At 30.9% G+C, this 26,189-nt stretch overlaps 1 protein-coding gene and 1 pseudogene across 1 annotated transcript in view; one reads left to right on the top strand and one right to left on the bottom strand.

The window, feature by feature from the left end:
* CSMD3 (CUB and Sushi multiple domains 3) overlaps positions 1–26,189 on the bottom strand; it is a 1,005,898-nt gene that overhangs the window by 62,339 nt on the left and 917,370 nt on the right. The window contains exons 46-53 of the mRNA XM_039853604.1: positions 24,369–24,449; positions 23,544–23,657; positions 18,552–18,740; positions 18,028–18,174; positions 12,694–12,882; positions 8,473–8,658; positions 6,948–7,142; positions 5,184–5,357 (exon numbers count right to left, since the gene is read on the bottom strand). Coding sequence (XP_039709538.1) covers positions 5,184–5,357; positions 6,948–7,142; positions 8,473–8,658; positions 12,694–12,882; positions 18,028–18,174; positions 18,552–18,740; positions 23,544–23,657; positions 24,369–24,449 — 1,275 coding nt within the window. The remainder of the gene's footprint in view (positions 1–5,183; positions 5,358–6,947; positions 7,143–8,472; positions 8,659–12,693; positions 12,883–18,027; positions 18,175–18,551; positions 18,741–23,543; positions 23,658–24,368; positions 24,450–26,189) is intronic.
* On the top strand, positions 25,399–25,517 carry LOC120595864 (uncharacterized; annotated as a pseudogene).

The raw sequence follows: 26,189 nt of genomic DNA, 5'->3' as shown, positions 1-26,189 counted from the left end.
ACTATAAGCTTACAAAAATTAAAAGTATAAAGAAGTATGAAGAATGACTGTATGCAAATACATTTAACAGTTTAGAAGAAAAAGACAAATTCTTTGTAAATCATATCATACAAAAATAACACAAGAATAAATGGAAAATTTAAGTAGTCCTTTATCTATTAAAGTATTTGAATTTTTAAAACCCTTCCCATAAAATATATTCTGGCTCAGCTGTTTTCACTGATATATTTGATCAAACATTTAAGTTTAAAGAAAATACCAATCTTACACTCTTTTAGAAAATAGAAGAGAAAAAAAATCACTTTCTAACTTGTGTTATGAGGTAATCATAGCCTCAGTAGTACTCCTGGAAAAGACACATGAAACAATGTCTTCTATGAACATAAATGCAAAACTCCTTAACAAAATTTTAGAAAAATCAATCTAGAAACATACATATGTAATAATACATCATATCTGGGGATTATCCAGAAATGAACACTTGGTTTAAGAAATCAACTGCTGTAATTTACCATTTTGACAGAGTAAAGGAGAAAAAAAAAATATATGATTATTTCAATAGACGAAGAAAAAGCATTTGGCAAATATTCATTTATGACAAAAACTAACAGCAAATTAAAAATATAAGGAAATTTTTCAACGTGATAAAGACATCTATGATATTGTGATTTATAATAAGAAATATATTTTTGTCTTGGTGTCTTTTGTTATGTTAATTAGGTGACTTTGGACCACACCCAAGGGTGGGGGCTGGCTGCCACTGGAGTCAACCATGTTGTTAGAGGATTGGAATTTTTAGTCCCACCCCCTTCACCTCCAGAGAGGGGTGAAAGGTGAAGAGCTAAAGGCTGAATTAATCGGCAATGGCCAATGATTTAATCAATCGTGCCTTTCTAATGAAGTTTCCATAAAACACAAAAAGACAGGGTTCGGAGAGCTTAAGAGTTGGTGAACAAGTAGAAATTCAAGAAGAGTGGTGAACTCAGAAAGCGAGGAAGCTTCTCGCCCTCCCCACATACCTTGCTCTATCTATCTCTTCCATGTGACTGTTTCTGAGTAATATCCTTCTATAACAAACTGGTGAGCTAGGAAGTAAAATGTTTTTCTGAGTTCTGTGAACCTCTTTAGAAAATTAATCAAACTCAAGAAAGGGATCATTGGAATCCCTAATTCAAAGCTGCTCTTTCAGAAGCACAGGTAACAACCTGGGCTTGTGACTGGCATCTGAAATGGAGGTGGGGGACAGTTCTGTAGGACTGAACTCTTAACTTGTAGAAATCTGACGCTTTTTCTGGTTAGATAGTGTTAGAATTGAGTTGAACAGTAGCACACTCAACTGTTGTCTGGAGCACTGCTTATTGTTGAAAATTGAGTCTCAGAACACCAAAAGACATCTAAAATAACTTCAGTTAACTTCATATTTAAGGAGGAAATGTTGAATTCTTTATTTTACAGGGAACAAGACAAGATGTCCACTCTCACAAATTCTTCTTAACATTGGTTGGCCTTATCTAGCACAATACATTCATACAAAGGAAGAAAGAAAAAGCATACAAATGGGAAACAAAAAGTAAAACTATTTTATGCTCAGATGATATATTTGCAGAACATCCTATTTTAAGAAATCCTAAAACTGACAAGTGAATTTAGCAAGGTTGTGAGATACTAGATAAATATTTTAAAAAATCATATTTTTATATACTAGCAGCAAACAATTGGGAAATGTAATTAAAAGTAAATAATTTCACTTATAGTGTAAACACTAAATATTCTAGGGACTAAATATAGCAATAGATGTACATGACCTATATGCAAAACATACAAAATATTGCTATTGTGAAAAATTTTAAAAGACCTAAATAAATGAATATATTAAACATATTATGTTCACAAATTGGAAGATGCAATATTGTTAGATGCCAATTCTCCACAAATGATCTATAGACAATGCAATCCTGATCATAATCTTCCTACTTTTTTTAAAACATAAAATACAATAAACAAATTCTAAAAGTTAAGTGAAGTTGCAGAGAACCTGGAATATCCAAAGTAATCTTGAAAAGTCAGATTCAATTTGGAAGACCAACTTAAAAAATTTCAAGACTTATTATAAAATATATTTAATGAATAGTGCCAAATGTCCTTCTGGAAACAAACAAACAAACAAACCTCAACCTTACTTCATAATACCTACAATAACAAATTAAAAGTTAATCAAAGATATAAAAATAAGACCAAAAATTATAAAATTTCCAAAAGAAAACATAAAAGAAAATCTTTATGACTTATGGCTAAGCGAATGTCTCCTAAAGCAATATTTAGGAAATAGAAAAAGATAAGATAGACTTGATTGAAATTTAAACCTTCTGCACATCAAAAAGACAGCATTATGAAATGAATAGGCAAGTCATAGGTTGAGAGAAAATATTCATAAAACACATAATAATGAAGACCTTGCAACAAGAATACATAGAAAAGTCCAAAGTGCATAATAAATGGCAATTCAATATAAAAGGCAATTCAAGGTTACCACTTCACAAAGGAAAATTTACAAATGGCCAATAAGCCCAAGAAACTATACTACATCAGTGGTTATCAACATAATGCTAGTTAAAAATCTTGTAAGATAACTTTATGCACCCAACAGAATGAATGAAATTAAGACTGACTACACCATATGTCAGAGAAAATGTGAGACAACCAGAACGCTTCCAGAAATTTTACTCCTAAATATCTAAGAGAAATAAATGCATATGCCTACAATAAGAATTTTATACAAATAGTCATCGCAGCTTTATTAATAATAACCCCAAACTGGTCAGAGCCCAGATTTCATCAATAGAGAAATGGCTAACTGTGGCATATTTGTACCATGGCATTCTACTCAGTGATAAAAATATGAAATTACTAATACATACATGAACATAGATGAAAGGAAATAAAAGAAGCCTTACACAGAAGAGTAGATAATTTAGGATTCCATTCACATAAACTTCTAGGATAGGAAGAACTGACATACAGTAAAAAAAAAAAAAAAGTCAGAATGGTTACTGTCTCAGGATTGAGGAGAAGGAGAGCTGCAGGCTGACTGGGAAGAGCTATGAGGAACCTAATAGAATGTTCTAGAATTATTGAGTGGTTTGAGTTACACAGGTGTACACAGTTGTCAAAACTCATCTAACAGCTTATTTATGATACATGCATTTCACTGTATATACATTTTGCCACAGTTAAAAAAAATGGGAATGGTAAGCAAATATTGAATGCTAGCTAATGATATGCATGCTGAAATGTTTAGCAATGAAGTATACCAAATTCTGCAATTTACTTCAAAATACACCAAAAAATAAAATGAATTGATGGATTGAGAGAGGCCTGAAAGCATGGATAGATAAGCAATAAGCAAATATAACAAAATGCTAATTATAGAATCTAGGGGGTGGGCATATGGGTGTTTGATGTCAAGTCTTTCCATTGAAAAATTGAAAAACTCATAATAAAATGCTGGGGGATTGGGAATACATACATTATATTTAGAGAAGCAATTATAAGCACATTCTAGTGGCCGTTCTGAGCCAAACATGTCTGGAGTGACAAGAACGAGCTGTTTTCAAACATGAGAACGACTGAGCTACTTGACTCTGTAAGGTCACCCCAAGTATAAGGACTAAACTTTGCTTGTCTGGCAACTGCACTTTCCTTCTACCATCATCCTTTTAAATTTATATCTGATGTCAACACTGTGTCCTCGGCAATGGATGATAATGATGTCTTCACAGACTGAGAGGCAATGTTTTCTCGTAAATACTCCTTTTATGCCCTGTCTCTTCAGAAAACAAACTTGAGATTGTAAATAGATGAATAAAATCACCCTTTATGTATGATATTAAATAAATGATATACAAAACCAGTACGTCAGGGCATAGAGCCACGAAGTATAATATTTTAGATTTAGTTTACATATACATTTTCAAATTTATAAATAAACTAAGTAATCTGTAATTGAAATCAGCATAACCAAAGTCAGTTTAAGAAACTATATACTAGGAAACAGTTTACTTGATTATTTAATCCTATGTTAATATATAAATATTTAATTTATTTACTATTTTCTTTTTATATAGCAGTCTTATAGCACATTTAAATGTATATACTCTTATAAAGAGACCATTATTGCTAGGTTTCCAAGAATACCTATTAACAAATATGCTTAAGAGGAGAAAAAAAAATTTTTACTAAAACCTCTAGCTATACCTTTTAAGTTTGAAATAATGAGTGTATTACCATGAATATGTTCAAGCTTATGAGCAAAAAAAATATGTATTTAAATTGTTATAGACTTTTCTGCCATGGATCATATTCTTAAAGAATAAAATTTTAGAGATAAAACATTGCAAATTTAGCAATACCTTGTTCATCGTGATCAGCAATTTTTCAGTTACTAAACAAAAAGATTATGCCTTGTTCACAACAGACAAGTGAATAATTAGAACAATTTTCATTATACCTAATTCAATACTGGCTGTCATATCTTGATATCGTTTTAGAGAAAAATAAAGGCAGAAATTATATCATTCTCTTCATAGTAAAGAAATTATTGAAATCTTTGAAAAAAGATAAAGAATAAATCATATTATTTTATTATTAAAATAACATTTTAATACTAAAAATCCTATTTGCTTTAAAATCAGGTTTAAAAATATATTTTTAAAGTTTTAATAGAAAGTAACATTATACATGTTTAAATCTTGTGAAATAAAAAGAAAGAAAAGATTTTAAAGTATGGACAATATTTTTCTTCTTCGGTCATTACCATAAGCAAATAAGTGAAAGGAGAATTGACTATGTTTTATAGTGAATTAACTGCTACAGCAATTAATTCAGCTGAGTATGCAGAATATAATTATCAGCAATTAGTTTTCATCTTTTTATTTTCACCATGCCTGGAAGAAAATATGTCTCTCCTTTAATAACATAAGATTCTCCTTTGGAATACTAGTTGATTAAGAGTTATCTGTTTAAAAGTTTTTCTAGTATGAGACATTTTAAAGTTAAATATTTTCTAGTTTTTTAGAATCCTTACTGAGTGAATATAAGTTATAATCTCATATTATAGAAAAAGGGCTGCTTTCTTTCCAAAATGAAGAAAAAAGGTTTGGTTAAAATGATTTAAAAATCTGTACCTAGGCATCTGGTTTCAGATCCACTCCAAAGACCTGAAGAAAGGCATTCTCGTACAGCAGAGCCCACAAGCATGAATCCTGAATCGCACGTAAATATGGCTGTGGAGCCATATGAAGTCTGAGTTCCAATCTTATTTCCATTTGGAGGTGTAGGTAGTTCTCCACAGGAAATAACTTCAAAACAATAAAAAAGTTAAAATGCTTAAAAACAAAGTCAATATGCACTTGTAAAAAAACCATGCTTTTTACTTCTTGAATTCTCTCACACCTGTTAGAATGGCTATTATCAGCAAGACATGTAAAAATAAGTGTTAGAGAGGTTGTGGGGAAAAGGAACCCTCATACACTGCTGGTGGGAATGTAAATTGGCAGTGGCTAAGGAAAACAGTATGGAGGTTCCTCAAAAAATTAAGAATAGAATTACCATATGACCCAGTAATCTCTTTTCTGAGTATCTACCTCCAAACTGGAAAACATTTATCCATAAAGACATGTGTAGCCCTATGTTCATTGCAGCATTATTCACAGTGGCCAAGACATGGAAACAACCAGAGTGTCCTTTGATAGATGATTGGATAAAGAAGATGTGGTACATATATAAAAAGTATTGCTTAGCCATAAGGTAAAATACTGTCATTTGTGACGACATGGGTGGATCTTGAAAATATCATGCTAAGTGAAATAAGTCAGATGCAGTAAGTCGAGAACATATGATTTCACTCATACGTGGGCTATAAAACTGAAAGCGACAAATAAACAAGACAAACAAACAAAAACTCATGGACATGGACTATTGTTCAATAGTTACCAGAGGAAAAGTTGGGAGGAGGGAGGTAGAAAACAGTAAAGGGGGTTAAATATATGGTGATGAATAGAGGTTTGACTTTGGGTGGTGAACACACAATGAAATAAACAGATGATGCATTATAGAATTGTATGCTTGAAACCTACATAATCTTATTAACCAATGTCACTCCAATAAATTTAACTTAAAAAAATATTTCGTTTGAATATCCTAAGTTCGGTTAGTTTATGTACATTAAACACTGGCCATTTATATTATACTATAAGAATGCATGGAAATAGCATGATTTAATATGTTTAATTTGATTCAATAAATACTTATTGAGCTCCTCCTGTGAAGCAGGTTCTAGCTGATATTTTTAACACTTCATACAATTAAATCTTTATAATAACTATGAGATAGGCATTTTAGTAATTTTCTAGTTTAAAAAATTTGAGTTAAAAAGAATAAACATTATATAACATAGTGATTAAAAGCCAGGGGTTGTAGGCAGACTAGTTGGATTGAATCCAATTTCTCTACCATTTATAGGCTCTATGAGTTGTATAAAATAATTTAATCTAAGATATAGTTTCCTTTTTGATAAAATGAATATAATAATATCGACTAATTTATAGAATGAGAACTAAGGAATAAATGAAATAACACATTTCATTTATTCATAAAGGGCTAAAAGCAGTGATTGGCAAGTTGTAAGTATGCAATAAACATTATCTAGTTGTTGTGGTGATAGACCTAGCATTCAAACACAGGATTTCTAAATCCAAAGCCTATGCTTTTTTCATAAGCATTTAATAATTTAAAAAAATATGTAGAAAAACTTTAAATGTAACGAGAATAAATGACCTTTTAAATAATATTATCTCATTACTACTCTAGTGTGTTTGGAAAAGGAGTGATTAAGCAATTTAATCACCAAAGACAGCTTATGAAATAAATTTAGCAGAGTGTATACTTACTTTGGCAATATGGCCTTTCATTTCTCCAACTCCAGGTACCATTAGGAAGACATTCAATAGAAGCAGGACCTAGTCCATGATAACCAGGGTCACAGCTGAAAACTACTTTGGTTTTGTATTCATAATGGGAGCCATTCACAATTCGCCATCTTCCATGTTCCAAGGTAAAGGAATTGATGCTTGGGCATGTAACGACTATTCAAAAACCAGGAAATAAATGGTAATAAGTCAACCATGTCTATTCTACTTGTTAATTGTATCTCATGTATATTCCATCCTTCACATCACCTTAATTCACTCACTATTGTGCCATACAAGATCCTTTAGCATTTCTTTTTTATTTCTTTTACATATTAATCATTTTTACCCACTCCCCAGCTCTATAATACTACTGGAAGCCTCTTCAACATGTACTGCTATTTCGCATTTCAGTCTTTGTACAGCTTTATTGAGGAATAAGTGACAGGATGTGTACAAGATGGCGAGAATTTGAAATGGTACAGCAATTATGGAATACATGCATACAGCAGTATGGATGTTCTTAAAAAATTTAAATACAGAACTACCATATGATTCAACAATCCTTCTACTAGACATGTATCCAAAGAAAAGGGAGTCAGAATCTCAAAGAGATGTGTGTATTCTCAAGTTCATTGCAGCATTAGTCACAACAGGCAAGATATGGAAATAATGTACTCTCTTATTTCTTTAGATGTTTTAAGAACTATATTTTGAGAAAATTTGTTTTATAAGAATGGTCTTTTTATGCAAGAGTTGTGATATAAATTTGGCTTATTCAAAACTTGCTCAATGTAAGATAAGTAGAAGCATTATTAGACATCTATGTTGACTGCAAATAATTTAACAATCCTCATTTAAATGAAATCACAGCTAAGTTAAAATGATAGTACTAAATGAGAAAAAATAATTGAAATATAGATAAATATCAAAGACTTTATTTAAATCAACATTTTCTAATCCTTTTGCTACCAAATGTTTTATCAGAATTATATTCTATCACCATTATATAACATTTACCTTTTAAACTAGTAATGACAGCAATGGTAAATATTCTAAATGCAAGTAACCTAAAGAATACTGACCAAAACCAAAAGTTATATATCATCTCAGCATCATCATGTAACCTTATAAAAATCAGGGCTGAATGTACTGAAATATAATTTTATTAATGCAAATTTCAAAAAATTTTTCAAGGGCCTCTGCATTGAAATACATGTTAACTGATGGATGATTTTTTTTACAAAATAAATGATACTCTGTTATGTAAAATAAGTCACTTTTATTTGTTGACATAATATTCTGGAGTTTCAAAAATGAGTGCAAAGTCCTTAAATTGTCTTCCAATTATTCATTGCACCTGACAGCTAAATTACCTTTTATTTCCCTCTTAGACATCACGTTTCCTTTCAGGAATTAGTTCTAAAATTTAAACAACACATAAAATTTCAAATCATATAAGATGCCAATATAAACACAAGTGATGAGATTTTCATAAGAAACATACCAACACAGCGAGGAGTCTTGTTATGATTGCTCCAAGTTCCATCAGATTGGCACACGGCAGTGGTCAGTTCCTTAGATGACAATCTATATCCATCATGACAAAAATAGGTAACTCGGGTTCCTACTAAGTAGTCTGTTGTAAGTATTCCTCCATTTGTTGGAGCTTTAGGTATCCCACAGGAAATTGCTAGGATAAATACATACATACAAAATCACAGATATAGAAAAGTACTTAATTTCCTAGATATATCTCTTAAACTGTAAAGCATGTAAAACTATTTGAGATTTTATTAATTTCTCTGGAAAATTTTTAGAATACCTCTTAAAAATGCTTTTCTGAACCATAACTTTTTAAATAATTTATTTCAAACTCCTATTGAATGTGTTTTTTAATTGGTGAATCCATACATTAGTATGCTTTATTTCTGGTTTCCTACTTAGTTTCTTGTCAGCATGTGATGGTTACCTGCATTCATATAGATTATATGAGAATAGAAGCTGGGTATATACAGAGTGTGTGTAGTGTTAACCCATGACTGGACTACCACATAGCAAGTTTGGTCAATTCAAGTTGACAGATAATCATTAAAGATTATAAAGGCAGTGGTAACCAATATTCATCAGGAGTTTGGCCAAGAATAAAACAAATAGATTTATTTTACCTGGAAGCTGGATATTGCTTTGTTTTAGGTACAGCAAAATTCTATATGCTTGGACACCATCCATGGAATATCATATGATATTTTTAATAAACATAAGGCCAAGACTTATTATCTTAAAACCTACTTTAGATTTCTTACATTTCATTGATATGTTAGATGTGTTGGTTTTTATCCATAATAAATCTGAATTTGGTGAAAATTAGTTTTATCATAATGTGATAATTACAGTAAATTTCTAAATAGTTTATTGTGTATAAGATATTTTCATCTTATAAATTCAAATGATTATACAGAAATCTCCTGATTGTTTTCCATCTTTTCCCTACAAATACACAATTCATATCTCCAAAAACAGAAAAAAACACAAGTGTCCAAAGAATATAACTTGTGAAATTATTTCTATCTTTTATGTCATATTAATATGTGTAAAAATTTAAATATCTCTGCAGCAAAAAGATTAGTGTATTTGAATATGGGTGTTGCCCCAGAACCAGCTGGAGTTATTATGTAAATACCTGGTATATGTACTGTATTACCTCTATAAAATCAGAAAATTTCTGAATTCTGAAATATATAGTCTTACCGGTTTAACAAAAATACTTTAGACTGGTAACTATATTTCTCTCATATCAAAAGAAATAAAGAACAGAAAGAAATGACATAAATAAATGATAGATAAGACCTACGAACTTGAATATTTACAGATGCTATGTTCCTTTTACGTACCTCTCATTTCAACCTAAAATTGATTCTACTTCTCTTATAAATCCAACAGTAAGGTGTTTAAATTTAATTAATCCATGTGAATTGACTATAAAGTGAAAACATCTTAGTGAAATCTATATAAAATTCTCAAAACTAAGTGGGAGATTCTCTACTGGTGAATAGTTTGATATTTTGTAATTTGATAAGCTGCAAATTATGAACAGAAAAGCAGTAACACTGACTTAATAAATTACTTAAGCAATCTCATATAATTATGTTATTATCGCTGCTACCTAATTACAGAACCTCTAAAATAGTGTTGCAAATGTAAATGGTTTCCTGACATCTGTTAAAGAAATGTTTATATTTCCACTTAGGACTTCTAGGAATTTCAACATCAAAAATTACATATTAACTGATCTTTTAAAAATTAATTGTACCTTGCTATAGTACAGGTTGAACTTTGATCAAATTATAAAGGGAATACAGGTTAAATAGTATAGGTTCCATATATTTGGTTAGTATGAAATGGTTATATTTAAGAACTGAAAAAAAAAAAGACAACGTACTAAAATGATAGAACAACAGCTGTGCCTGTGGATAGCTTACATTTAACTTTTCACTAAAAAAAGAAAATGAACCAAGTTCAGAAGAACCATCATCACTGAGTGGTTGTCAAAGAGGCTTCTCTACAGAACTTTTTTTAAAAAGCGCAAATTAAAAACGAGGCAAGGATTAGAAAGCAATAGTTTCTACATAACACTGTGTAATACTCAACTGTATAGTGGGATGAAAATGGTTCAATTACTGTTGGGGGAATCAATGAATGGCTATATGATGTGCAGACAAAGAAATAAAACAGAAAGCCAAACCCAAATAGAGACAGTAGACTAAATTTTCTATCCTTTACTGTGTTCACTTTGTGTTACCGTAGATCAAGTAAATATATATGCATAAAGAGACTGAAGAGAGAAGAATAAACATGAAGAATGTAAAACAAATTTGGAACAAAATAAAATTTGCATTCTGAGAATAGCTCTTCCCAATGACATTTAACCATTATATTTTTATTATCTATATCCAAAAACAGACAGGTCACATAAAACAAACTATTAGAAGATAATCTTTTAACATTGTTCAGTGATAATAAAATATCAATTTTGGAAATAGATCTTTGAATTACAAATATTTTATCATTTTACTATGCCAAATATCTTTTTTAAACTGCATTTCAATTTACTTATTCTAATTGTGAAAAATTTTAAATCAAGAGCAATGAAAAAACATAACTCCATATATACATGTCATATACAAAAAAATGAAATTATACAGCTGACTCAACAATTTCAAACTTTCAGACAGTTCAGAATATATTTTAACCAAAAGTTAATTATTTTCCCTAAAGGTTTCTTAAAGATTATTATCTGTATTAAATGTATATAAATAATTCTTATATAACTAAATGTAATAATTCCAAGTTCAGAGCATTTTAATGTTTATTTAAAATATATGATTTAGAGACAATTAAATAATACATATTTTAAATTCCCATGATTCTGAAATTATGAGATCAAAGATTCTTTCCCAAACTAGTTCTGGAAAATTAGTTAATACTAAGAATTTGTAAATACTGCTGGTATTCATTGGTCAAAGGAAAGCAGATGTTTTGAAAGTTTATTAAAATATATCTATTTTATATGAAGCCAGCGACTTCAGTGTTTGTAACTCTGTAAAGTTATGATACTTTCCAGAATTCTAATAAGTGGTTAGTTTCCTACATCAATAGAACAAGGAAACAATAGTTCTTTCATTTCTCATTTATGCATGCCTGTGAGAACTATCTTTTCATAAATTTGAAATTGCAGTTTAATAGGTAAAAGAAGCCATTTCAGATGTCAGGTAATAGCTATTCTATGCACATTTTAATTTGCTGTTAATTTTACATTTTAATTGTTCTATTTTATATTTTATTTGTTTTGTAAAAATTGTCCCCATTAAGTAAATTATAGGTAAAACTCATTATTTATTAACTGAGAGTGTTCTGCAGTTTTTTAATGTGAGAGTTCGTAGTTATATATACCTCCACATTCTGGGTAGAATAAATCAAATATAAAATTTAATTTCATATTGACAAAAGTGTGATGTTAAATATTTGAAAATTTTCAAAGTCCAAGACACTTGATTTTCTTGTGTAACTGATGCTGAACTCATCTTTGTGATTATATCTAGCTAAGAGACTCAACAACTTTTTAAAAAGAAGACCTAGTTTAAAGCTGTAAAGTGTGCCATTTATCGATTAAGTAGCTTGTCCATATGCTTGCAATAGCAGGATACGATGCTTAGACAGTGCTTTGATTTTTAACAAAATACAAATGAAAACGTAAGACATATCTGTGTTGAGTTGGCTAAACAGTAAAGAAAACATAACATGGTTGCTAGCTACATTTTCCTCTTTTAAATTTGTTGCTTTGATTGCACATTTTTGCATATTCAAAGTGAAAGTCTTTAGTGAACTCTCATCCTCTCTATTGTTTTTGCAGACTCCACACTAATACAACATCCAGCTCTGGGTCAATCGCTTTCTGACAACAAAGTAACTGAAATGATAGATGTACGAGTAGAGTATGTATATAAGTGGATGAAATCTTAAATCACATAACAACAAATGAAGAATTCAAAACAATGAGTCTCATTCTCAAATTTATCATTCTGTGTTTTTAAGCATTATTTTCATGAGCGGCATCTATAATAAGCTTATGAATATTTATATTTTTGGAAATTTCAGTGATCTAAAAGAAAAAATTAAAAAGGATTAAGAGTAATGTTTTTATCCTTTTTTGAATAATATACTGTACCTTGACAAGCAGGGACCGGTGCATCCCACGCATGGTACCCATAGGAAGATTTTCTGCACACAGCACTGCTTTTACCAACAAGTCGAAATCCTCGATCACAGGCCCAGCGGACCACGCTATTAAGCTGTCCACCTGTCTGACTGATAATGTATCCATGAGGTGGGGATTCTGGGGTACTACAGTAAAAAGCTTTCCAAAAGAAAAAAATAATCACTGTATAATTAATGAATCAGCAATTCTTTACAACTCAGAATTATAAAAACCTGTAAGCGAACACCAGTACTTAAAAATAGCCCATCTATTTTACTTCATAGGAACATCATGTTATTTTCTATCGTTTTGACAATCTAGTGACATGACTTTTATGAGACATATCTCTGGGCTTTCTTCTTGTAATTCTTATTGTCACCGAGGCTGTGTTTTGAGTTCATATACATTACCCTTTGTTAACACCCCAGAGGTCTAAAAGCCCTACAAATAATTCAGAAAATTTTGGAAGCTATATTTTTTGTCTTTAAAAGGGCCTAAATGCCACAGCCTTGGTAGGAATATTTTAGAGCATGTTGTTTACATGTCACTTTGAAGGTATCTCCAGACACCTATATCATGTTAGATCATGCATTTAATTTTGGTTGATGTCAAAAAAGATCCCCCATATTCTATAATCCTCTCTCCCAGCTAGCAAAGAGTTTCCATGCTGTCAAGAATGCTTACATATGGTGATAAAAAATGCCAATAAAATAAAACTTTTTTCATCTCCTGAAGTCTGAAATGTCAAAAGATAATGTCAAATGGCTTTTTCATATATATGTACTTTTGAGACTATTCAGCCTGGCAGGATCCATTTACCCTTTGAAACTTCAATGTATTCATCTGAGAAAAATGAAACTTTAGGGGTAAATCGTAGAAAATAGATTAAACTTAGAATATATATGTCATAACCTGTCACTTCTAAAGGAAAAATATATATTCAATATGTCAAGCTGTTCTTGGGGCTGAAACTGGTGTTTTCATAATAATATATATTTAAATTTATCATAAACATAAACATAAGGATTTAGTCTATAATGTGGTCAATCTAATGCTTAAATTGCTTGATTTGAATGGTTTATTTTTAAGTTTTTGTTATTACTAAAAATATAATTTAATGGGCTGACTTTTAAATGTTATCTTTGGGTACAACTTTAACAAAAAGACATTTACATTGTTCATATGATAGAAACATAAATTCAAATATGAAAAATCTTAAGGACCAAGGCATAAATTATGAATGGATGATATATTTCAATTTTTTAAAACATTTCTCTTTTGCAGACTTAATCACATTTTAAAATTTAACAGAAATCTATTGTAGGATAAAACTTGTAAATATATTAGCAATATAATGTTAGTGATGTTACTATATAATATAGTGACAAGTTACCAAATACTATGTAATATGCAAAATATTAAATTAAAACCAAAGTATCATCTTATGGTTTTAAAATCAAAGTAAACAGACAAAAATTGTTTTATTTGTACATTCTACGTTATACAAATTTATCTGTATGAATAAAATTTGAGAGTATATTTTTAGAACTGGTATTCAAAATTTATTTGTCTATGACAGAATTGTTATCTCAGAATTGTTTACTGAGACATAAATACTTATGAAAATAATTTTCAGTTGAAGTGATTAGCAATGACCGATGGCTTGAGGAGACATGCTCTGAATACTGTATAGAAGGAGAAGGCAGACTGGTCTTGAAGTGTTATGTTATTGAGCACATACATACCCATGACATAACATGGCAATAGAGAAAAGAAACATAACCTTCATATAACGGAGAACTACTTATACACACTTACTCAACAAGAGAATTATTGACACAGTATCAGTAGACCTTATAAACAGAAAGACATATAGAAAAAGTTATTTCATTTTGGTATTAAAAAGTATTTTCAGCCCTCATATTTCTAAATATTATTCAATAAAAAGCAGTAATGATAAAAATAAGTGTTTAAATTATGTGCTCCTCACTTTATTTTTCATTATTTAATATATTTAGCAAGTATCACAAAGAGATGAATAATAATGAAAATGAGTATTTTACCAGCTTAAGTTTATCTTTAGTTTAAGCTTATCATTTAAGGGAGTTATTAAATAATGTATATCTACAAGAGACCCACTTCAGATCAAATGATACAGTTTGAAAGTAAAGCGATGGAAAAAGATATTTCATGCAAATGGGATTATACAATTATACACCAACAAACTGGACAAAGTGGAAGAAATGGATACTTTCTTAGAAATAATCTCCCAAGACTGAGTTAAGAAGAAACAGAAAATCTGAACCGACCTATTACCACCAATGAATAGAATCAGTAATCAAAAACCTCCCCCAAAAAACAAAAGTCTTGGACCAGATGGCTTCATAGGTGAATTTTACCAAATACTCAAAAAAGAATTATCACCTGTTCTTCTCAAACTATTCTAAAAAATTTGAGAAGAGGAAAGGCGCCCTAACTCTTTTTATGAGAACATCATTACCTTGATTCCAAAACCAGACAAAGACATTACAAAAAAAGAAAACTATAGGCTGATATCTCTTATGAGTGTTGATGTAAAAATTCTCAACAAAACATTAACAAACCAGATTCAGCAGTACATTAGAAATATCAAACACCATGATGAAGTTGGATTTATTCCTGGGATGTAAGGCTGGTACAATATCCACAAATCAATTAATGTGATATACCACATTAACAAATTGAAAGATAAAAATCATATGATCATACCAATAGATGCAGAAAAAGCATTTGATAAAATCCAGCATCCATTTTTCATAAAAACTCTCAGCAAAGTGGGATCAGAGGGAACATACCTCAACATAATGAAAGCCATATATGACAAACCTACAGCTAACATCATACTCAATGGGGAAAGGCTAAAAGCATTTTCCTTAAGATAAGGAACAAGACAAGGATGTCCACTTTCACCACTCCTCTTTAACATTGTATTGGAAGTCTTAGCCAAAGCAATAAGACAAGAAAGAGAAATAAAAGGTATTGAAATTGGAAGTAAGAAGTAAAACTTGTTATTGCAGAAGACATGATATACTATATAAAGAGAACCCTAAAGATTCCACCAAAAAACTGATCAATGAATTCAGTGAAGTAGCAATATATACAATTAATATTCAGAAGTAAGTGGCATTTTTATACACCAATGATGAACTTTTGGAAAGAGAAATTAAGAAAACAATCTCGTTTACAATTGTATTGAAAACAGTAAAATGAAGCACTTGGGATTCAAATTAACCAAGATGGTAAAAGACCTGTTCTCTGAAAATTATGTCATTGAAAAAAGAAATTGAAGATACAAATAAATGGAAGCATATACCATGCTCATGGTTAGGAAGAATCAACATCATTAAAATGGCCGTACTACTCAAAGCAATTTATAGATTCAATGCAATCCCTATCAAAATACCAATAGCATTTTTCAGAAAGCTAGAACAAATAATCCTAAAATTTTTATGGAACCATAAAAGACCCTGAATAGCCACAGTGATCCTGAGAAAGAAGAACAAAGCTGGAGGTATCACACTTCTTGATATTAAACTATACTACAAGGCTACAGTAATTAATACAGCATGGTACTGACATAAAAACAGACACATAGATTGATGGGACAGAAAAGAGAGCCCCCAAATAATTCCTTGCTTATATGGTCATTCAATCTATGACAAAGGAAGCAAGAATATTCAACAGAGTAAAGACGGTCTCTTCAATAAATGGTGCTGGGAAAATCGGACAGGTATATACAAAAAATATATACCTTCTTACACTATATACAAGAATAAACTCAAAATGGATTAAAGAATTAAATGTAAAACCTGGAACTATAAAACTTCTAGAAGAAAACATAGGCAGTAATCTCTCTGATAGTAATTTCTTTTTGGACATATCTCCTCGAGCAAGGGAAATAAAAGAAAAATTAAACAAATGGGACTACATCAAACTAAAAAGTTTTTGCATAGCAAACAAAATCATCATCAAAACAAAAAGACAACCGATTGAATGGGAGAAGGTATTTGCTTATGATACATCTGAGAGTGGTTACTATCCAAAATATATAAAGAATTCACACAACTCAACAAGGAAACAAACAATGCAGTTAAAAAATGAGCAGAAGACCTGAACAGCTATTTCTCCAAAGAGGACATAACGATGGCCAATAGACATATAAAAAGATGCCCAAGGTCACTAATCATCAGAGAAATGCAAATTAAAATCACAGTGGGATATCACCTCACATCTGTCAGAATGGCTATCAACAATAAATCAAAGAACAAGTATTGGCGAGGATGTGGAGAAAAGGGAACTCTCGTACAATGTTGGTGGGATTGCAAATTGGTACAGCCACTATCTAAAACAGTCTGGAGGTTTCTCAACAAATTAAAAATGGATATACCTTTGACCCAGGAATTGTACTTCTGAGTATTTATCCAAAGAAAACCAAAACAATAATTTGTAAAGATTTATGCATCCCTATGTCCATGGCAGCACAATTTCCAATAGCCAAGATATGGAAGTAACCTAAATGTCCATCATTAGATGACTGGATAAAGAAATTATGGCTCATATATACGATGGAATATTACTCAGCCATCAAAAAAAAAAATGAAATCCCACCATTAGCAATGACATGGATGGATTTAGACGTTATTACAGTAAGTAAAATAAGTCAGACAGAGAAAGATAAATACCATATGATTTCATTTACATGAGGATTCTAAGGAATAAAAACAAACTAATTAAAAACAGACTCACAAATACAGAGGACAGTTTGGTGACGGCAGAGAGAAGGAAGTTGGGGGGCTGGGAGAAAGGGGTGTAGGGTTAAAAAAGTACAAATTACCAGCTAGTAGATTGTCACAGGGATGGGGAGCAGTTAGCATTAATGTAATGGCTAGGTGGAGAGCCAGAGGAGAGAAAGAGCAAATAGGGGGATTGTTTCATAAACTGTATAAATGTCTAACCAATGTACTGTATACTTGAAACTAATAAGAAAATTTTAAAAAATCAGTTTGATAATTAACTTACAAAAGTCATAGATATCCTAAGTGCTTTTAACCTTTTAAAAAATCATATGACCTAGTTGTAGAATTATTATCATTATAATGAGGAAACCGAGACAAAGGAGTTACATAAATTGCTCAAGAAATATCAGTGGAGGAACTGTGATTTAAATTCATGTCTAGTTGAATAATGTCTGTGTCTCTGCTTTTTAATCATAACCATACTGAGGATGCAGGTGAGATCTGTACTGTATTTATAAGCATCACATACCTATATATCTTATCCGGAAGCCTTTTTTGTTATTGCCATGATCTGCTGACCACTGAAGAAAAACTTCATGACCATTACTTGTTATATTAAAAGCAGATGAATAATCTCCACTGAGGGAAATAAGCACTGGACTTTGAATATTTGGTCCTTCAGAAAGAAAATAATATAATTTAGATACAACTGAATAATTATGTCCCGATTTATCTTGAATATTTTATAACTTTAGGATTGTATTAAATATGGTGAAATTGTTTCACAACCAATCTACTTTATCAACAATAACTTAAAACATAATGTAAAATGTTTGTTTTTAACATTTTAACTTCATAGCTAAAGAATCTATAATTTGTAAAATAACCAAGTTAACTACAATTTTCATATGGTATACAAATAAAGTTGATATTGATACTCTAAAAATATAATATAAAACCATATAAGTGGTTGTTTATACTGAAGGTCTGCATGTATAAATAGAGTATTTGGACTGAATTTATAAATTTACAATAAATATAACCCATGGTTACCATCATACACCTGAAGAACATCAAATTCCTTTTCTGTCTGGAAGAATTCTACAAACATGCTGATATTATATCCCTTTTCTACTGAAATGCTCCAGGCACACATTTGAAGATTTGGGTAACTGTCAGGATATCCAGGGCTCAATATGACTCCCGTGGAATCTAGCCGTAATTCATTGGCAGGACACAGCACTGTCAAAGAAAGATATAATTACATAATGCTAGTGTTTTAGGCCTTTGTGAAAACTGCATTTTAAATACTGGATACTCTGCTTTCACGTTCAGTATTATAAAGGAGATAATACCTTGAATTATGTGTTAGGAGAGACAATTTGTATTAAGCTTGCAGTTCAAAAAGTGGAGTAATAACCGATAAATTCATGTCATTGATTTCCTTTCTTTTTTTAATTACATGGAAGATGCATTACTTTTCTGGACAATAAATAGCTAAATAATTAAAAGATGATGCATTTATTTCCTTCTATTTTTTATATTCTTTCCTTACCTTTCCTCGTCTTATGTCCTCCCCTCTGTTCTTTCCTTTTCCTTCCTTACTTTCTTACTCGCTTTCTTCTTTCCTCAACCGTAACTCATTCAGGTATGTAAAGCCAAAGAGGAAACTGCTCTCTCTCAAAGTATTCATTCCAGGCAAAGCCACTTTTGATGTCAAGAATGTGCTTATACCATGAGAATTTAACACAATTTGGGGGTCATCAGTTACCTCTCATTTCTTCATGTTATCTCCAGACCATAAATGTAAGGTAAAGCACAAGCTCTTCTTATTTCATAACAATGCCTCTGCTATACATCCCACGAATATATATAACAATTTGTGTGTGTATACACATATATGTGTGTGTATATATATGTGTATATATACACAACACAAAAATATAGAAAATTTGTTACAAGTTGATAGAAAAATGTAATATCAAGTAACAGCTTCCAAAGTATACTAAATTTTAATTGTTAACATCAATAGCATTATGCAGTGAACCAAATACAAATATCTATGTAAATTTGCATTTACAAAAAGCGTGACCAAGATAATCAAATCCTTATAACTCAAGTGATTCTATTTCAGCCCTTTTTTTGTTTGTTTTTCTTAAGAATTTGAGGTTCTCTGTTGTGGGAAGAGGTTTGCAGTTGCTCAGTATAAACCACATTGTATAGGAGTAAATTCATATATGCCAAACAGTATTTAGTTCAGTTTAACAAAGAAATCTCTACTTGTCAGAATAGTTGAAGTGGCTACAGCAAACTGTCCTATATATCTCATCGCTAAAGAGTTTTTAAACTTAGGATGGACTAATTTTTGAGTGTTACTATAAGGGACATTCAAGCAACTGAAGTGGTGGGTGGACTAGATACCTTTTGAGGGTTTGGTGAATTGGACATATATCCCATGCCATTTTCTAATCCAATTACTATACAACTTCCATTTCGGTGTTAGATAGCACTGTATCTCAAAAAAATCAGAGCACTGCCTTAAGGAAAATCCTTGTTTTTCAGTTTGTTCAAATGAGCTAGGCTTGAAAACACCAAATATATTTGCTGGAATACAGATAAATAGATGAAGAATTTATATATTTATCATTTCCTGGGTGTAACGACAATGAAATATTTTGAATTGTAAAGTCTCCAATAGTGTAAAGATGAAAAAAAAGTAAAGCAGTGACTTATGGCAACATATGATTGCTCTCTAATCAAGTAAATAACTTGAAAAAAAAATAGCTTGAAAATAAAACCTGCCATAAGTAATACACAGATATTTAAAAAATCGACAATAGAATATAGTATAGCTAAGTCTGAGTTGCTTTGTTTTCTTTCTTTCCTGTTTTTTTTTTTTTGGCTTTTATTTCTGTTTCTTTTACTTTAATCGGAGAAGTATGCTTTTTAAATATGACTTTGAGATTTAAAAAAATTATTAAGTAAATGATATCCGTTCATTCTCAGGCTAAAAAGAGAAACATCACCATTTTTGTTCACAAAATAAAAAATATGTAAAATAAATAAATAGCTAAATAAACGAAGGTCACAAATAAAATAGAAAATATGCATAAAAGAGAAGAACATCAGTGAATATATAGTTATGGCATATTGAAATAAAAGATGTATATAACCATATGACCAGTTGAAATAAGTTTTAAGGAAGCTTTTATTTAGCGTATGCCTAGCTATTTAATACTTCTGGAATATTCAGCTAAAGTAAGTAACTGTTTGGGTTACCGAACGCATTCCTCCCTCACTAAAAACCACTCCGCAGCTTCATAGCTTGACACGAAACCCTCTAAGCTCAGTCCTTGCCCACCTCCCCAGCTTTGTTTCCTGTCACTCCTCCTCTGAAAAGGAATGCTCCTAATATATTCAATGAACACCTATAGCTTTTTGAACTTAAGAAATTCTTTTGTGCTCCTGTTTCAAATGTCCTCTCATCTGATGCATTTGAAATGTTAGCCCATTTCAAGGCCCAGATCAAGTGCCTCGTCCTCTGTGAAATGCTTCCTAAACCTCTCCTCCATCAGCCCAAGCAGAATTGTTGATTTCCTTCTCTGTGCCTCTATAATATATGCTTCTATTGTTGCCTTTAGAAATTTCGTGGCTCTTACTTCTGTACTTTTTTGGCTCCCTTCCTCGTCCACGGTTATTGAAAAGCAGGTGCCATGTTTTATTTAATGTTTTGGCTCCAATGTTCTGAACTGAATAAATATTCCATATTACTTGGAAAAACTGATGCGATCCAATAAAACTTATTGTAAATACACAAATTAATCAATTCTCATATTATTCAACATATAGCAAGAAGCCTGACCACCACCAAGAATAAAAGTAAATATTTATTGATTGTGACTGTTAGACACTATCAAGCATCCTCCGTGCACTATCTCATTTATTTGTCACAACAGTTTTAAGAAGTGTATACAATTTTTATCTGCATTATACATATGAGGAAACTGATGCTTACACAGTTTAAAATGCACAAAGTCTCACAGATTCAGCTAGATGGACCCCACTTTTTAACCACCAAATGGAATCCTTGTTATATTTCATCTCTTTGAAATGTACCACATTTAGAGTTGCTTTCCATATTTTAAGTGTGAGAGAATTAAAGAGGACCCAGGGAAGAATAACAAAAATGATGCAGCCCCATGTAGAAAAAGTAGAAAAAAAATCAAATAATTTAAAGTAGACTAAAAACAATGTAGATTAGTTATAAAAGATTCCAAATAAATGACTATTTTAGCAAGCTTGTGAATTAACTCAAACAAAAATGTAAAGTCAGCGTTTAGCTTAAGTGCTTGATCCATTCATTAATATAGTAACTTGACATGTACTTACTCTTTATTAACTTTTAGCTAGCATCTGATGTTATTATGAGACAAAAAATTGTCTTTTTTTTGTATTCTCTACAGAATAAGAGATGCAATTACCAATCTATAGAAATTCTGATTTTAAAAATAAGATATTGAAATTCTAAGAGATGAGGGGTTGTGAAATAACTAGGTTGTCTGAATTGTTTTATTTATTTTAATTTTAAAGCATATTGAATTGGAATCCAGATATAAAAAAGAAGTGTTGTCCTCCAAAAGCTCATACTGTGGTTCATACACTGGGGTTATGGAAGTGCCAGCATGTAATTGCTTATTTGTGCCTTCCTTTGCCTGCTCAAGTTACTTCCCCATGTAGAGTCCCCCAAAAGACTGAGACTCTATCTTCTCCATTCACACGTCTAAATATCTGAATATAAATCTCAATAATTTATTGTAAGTACTATATAAAGTAGTCATGTATAAAGAAGGAAGGTGAATAAATGACATTTAAATATCAGGAATATACTTCACAGACTTCAGAATACCCAACCAACTTTAAGATGTTCTAAAAGCATTGACACACTGCAAGGAAAATTCTCACACTGGCACTGGTTTACACCTCCAAACATGTTTTTCTTTTTGCTACTGTAAAAGCCCTTTATGAAAATCCTTCTGTCTTTCCTTTAAGGACTCCAACAATGTAGAAAATCAAATATTAATTACTACTTATAGTATGTTTGGAATAATAAACAGAATTTTTGTTTTATGTTTATAATAGTCAAGACACTACACAGGACACAAGTTTCCATTTCACAGAATAAACATCAATAAAATCTAAAAAGGGATAATCAAATTCAATTTAAATTTTATTTAAGTTAACCAATATTTATAATTAGTTACTATGTGTTCGGTCCTGTTCTGGGCTCTAGTTGCTACACAAATTAACAATACATGATTCTTGAACATCCAAACTCTAGTGCATCATTCAAGGTCCATCATAGTCTTGCCCTTCTGATATGGTGAATTTCTTGAAGTCCATACCCTACTGTCTTTCACTTCTGTGTCTTTGCATATGCATCTGTCACTTGGACCACCTTTTCTCTATCCCTATTCTAACAGAGAAAGTCTCACTTGTAATTTGTAACCCATGACATGGAGAGCAATGCCTCCATCAAACTTCCCCTGGCCTATAAACAGTTAAACATTATATGATTTTATACCCCTCCCCCATAGCCTTAATGCTATGTTGCCGTCATAGCAGGACCATTTATAACTTGTTTTTTTTTCTTTTCTTCAGATCCTCATACTTAACAGGTGCTCTAAACTTTAATGAATCTATTGGTTAGAATAGAAACTACTTTCAAGTAAAGGCAAGCCACATTGGAGACTTTATTTAAAATGATTTTTCTTACCTGCATTTCTACCATTCACAGCAAAAAATAATTGATTTAAGTTAAATTGACTTTGGGATAAACTAGAAAAATTAAACCTTGGATGAATCAAAAATGTTTAAAGTTAAATCTGACAAATAATGTAATGAAAAACACCACAAATGAGTTGTATAACTTTTAACATTACTGCCAGTTAAATATTTAATATTTGTATAAAATGGATATTTCTCAATGTTGCCAGTACTGAATTAAACATAATACAAATATTTAGAAATAATAATAATGATTGGTACCTTGACAAACTGGAGGTGCTCCATCCATCTGGAGTCGTTCTCCTAACCTACATGTCAGAATTGCATTACCAACCAAAGTAAATCCTGGAAGACACTGGTACCTGATAATATCACCTATTAAAAAACAAAAAAACAAAAAAACAGAAGGAGCTTCAGATAAGCAATGAGGTGAAAATTAATAATGTTCTATTGTAAAAGCAGAATATTTTTTCTTTCAGTCATTTTTAATCAGTATAAAATTCTGGGATTTTAAAATATAAAATAGCAGGGATGCTATTTAAAATACTGAATAGTTAGTAAATTGTAGGCATTGACCAATCAGAACAGAAGCCAAGAGTAAACAAACTCCCAGTAAGACTGTACTGGTATATACCAGTTGGATATGAGCAATAAAAGTAAGGAAATAATCTGGTTGGTATAGGTAAGATAGTCATTAAAATGTATCAAGCAGTAAAAATTATTTCTAGTTATTGCTTTTATATTAAGTTAAATTTACATTGGCCAATGGTATTTTCTTACATTTCTCAACCAAAATCAATGTGGCAATAATAAGAGTTTATTACAGCAACATTATACAGTTATACAGTTCAAATTCTCACACTGTTTTCTAACTGTACATCCTGGAAATATAGTTTCTTTCTTCTTAAGTAATATTCCCTTTCCTTTTTTCACTGTTATCCATTCTTAAGAATTCTAAACAATCCTCATCAACCCAGGGAAAGAAGATTGAAGACAGGCTATTACTATTCTTTATTTTTGTTTCTTTCTGAATAAATACCTCTGTTAACAGTGTGTTTTCCTTGAAAGTAATTTAACAGACTTTACCTATTTCAAATTCATCATCTTCTGTCAAAATTTCAGCATTGGGTACAGGTGGTGGAGGTTGACACACTCTCAGTTGATAGGCTATAAAAATAGACAATGTGTTTATTCTTTCTCTGAGCAGGTGTGTATACTTACATATGTGTGAGAAAAAGAAAATTATGCAAGGTTTATATATAATAATAAAAATAATTTATCAAGTTTCCATTTTTTTCTTTATTTAAAAAAAATGCTATAACATTGAGAGAAAATATATCATTCCTTAGATTCCAAAATATTTTTTCCTGGTAAAAATGCTTATCTTTTAACTCCTTAATTTTTACCCTCATTCTATTCTTTCTTATTAAATGCTTTACAATACCTATTTTCCTTCTTGGTGTGACCACAATTTGGAATTATATATTCATATCTGTTTATGTGCTCAATGCTTATCTTCCACAAGATTCATCACAGAATGTCCTGCACCTAGTGAAGTGCCTGGCATAGAGTCATAATTCAAATAAGTACATAATTCAAATAATTCAAATAAGTACTCAATGCTTACTTTATCCCAGGAAAATTATAAATACTTTACTTATATTAAATATATTGGTCCTTCCAAAATTTTATTTATTTTACTACTCAATTTATGTAACTATTTCTATAATTATCCCCATTTTGTAAAAGAGAAAATTTTTAAAGAGAGTTTAAAAATTTGTCTAAATTTATAAATGTGGTAGAGCTGGAATTTGAACCTAGGCAGTCTGCCTCAGAAGCTTCTGTAACCATGCTACATTAATATATTTTAAAAATATCTATTTGTTAAATTTCACATTTCCAAATATCTATATCACTTGAGCAGATTATCAGATGAGATAGATTCCTATCTGGCATAATTTAAAGACCACTGGAAAAAAATTCTCTATGAATCTAAGCATCATGACCACTGGCCCCCTATATCTATATCACAGTCATTTGCTTGATTAAAGCCTATTTTCACTAGGAGTCTTTTAAAAATGTAATATACTCGTATTCATTCAGGAAACACATTTTAGTCCACAGTCATGCCGCCCTGAGCAAGCCCAATCCCATCTGATCTCAGAAGCTAAGCAGGGTTGGGACTGGTTAGTACTTGGATGGGAGATCACTTAGGAAGACCAGGTGCTGAAGGCAAAAAAAAAAAAAAAAAAGAAACACATTTTATACTATTATAACATTTGAATAAAAAATGTGTTTTATATGCTTAACTTTATTACTTAAACCCAGGAGTTAAGTTATTTATGTACTTCAATGTGCAGATAAAGAATATAAGGCTTACAAGACATAGTGACTTGTTTGAGATCACACAATTAGTACAGGGTTAGCCAGTACACCATCCTATTTCTTGTAACTTCAAAGCCCATACCTTCGATATTGCCCCTATCATGAGAGTATTATGAGAACTGAAGTATATCAATTAGCCCAATTAAGGAAGATTCCTATAAAAGAAGATGAGTGAGATACGTATTTTAAAAAGGGGAAAATTTTTCTAGTTCTGAAGAATAATCCTGGACGTAACAGCATTTCAGATGTAGGTGGAAACCTCAGCAAAAAATTGAGTACTGATTCATCATGTTACAAAAACTCATTTATAAGAGGTTAATAGTCTAATAGACTTCCAAGTTGCTAAGGACAAAGAAAAGAGAAAAATAAATTCAAAATGTAGATGAAGAGGAATGAATCAAGAAAAATTTGTTTCAGTACCCTGCTGTAGATTGTTGTCTGTCTCTTCAAACATCTTCATTCCAGTACTTTTAACATGTTTATAAAAGCACTCACTGTGCAGGGATGTTAATTTGCAAGTAA

Source organism: Pteropus medius, unplaced genomic scaffold (genome assembly GCF_902729225.1).
Source record: "Pteropus medius unplaced genomic scaffold, Ma_sr-lr_union100, whole genome shotgun sequence".
NCBI classification, from domain to species: domain Eukaryota; kingdom Metazoa; phylum Chordata; class Mammalia; order Chiroptera; family Pteropodidae; genus Pteropus; species Pteropus medius.
This window is presented reverse-complemented; position numbering and strand designations above follow the sequence as displayed.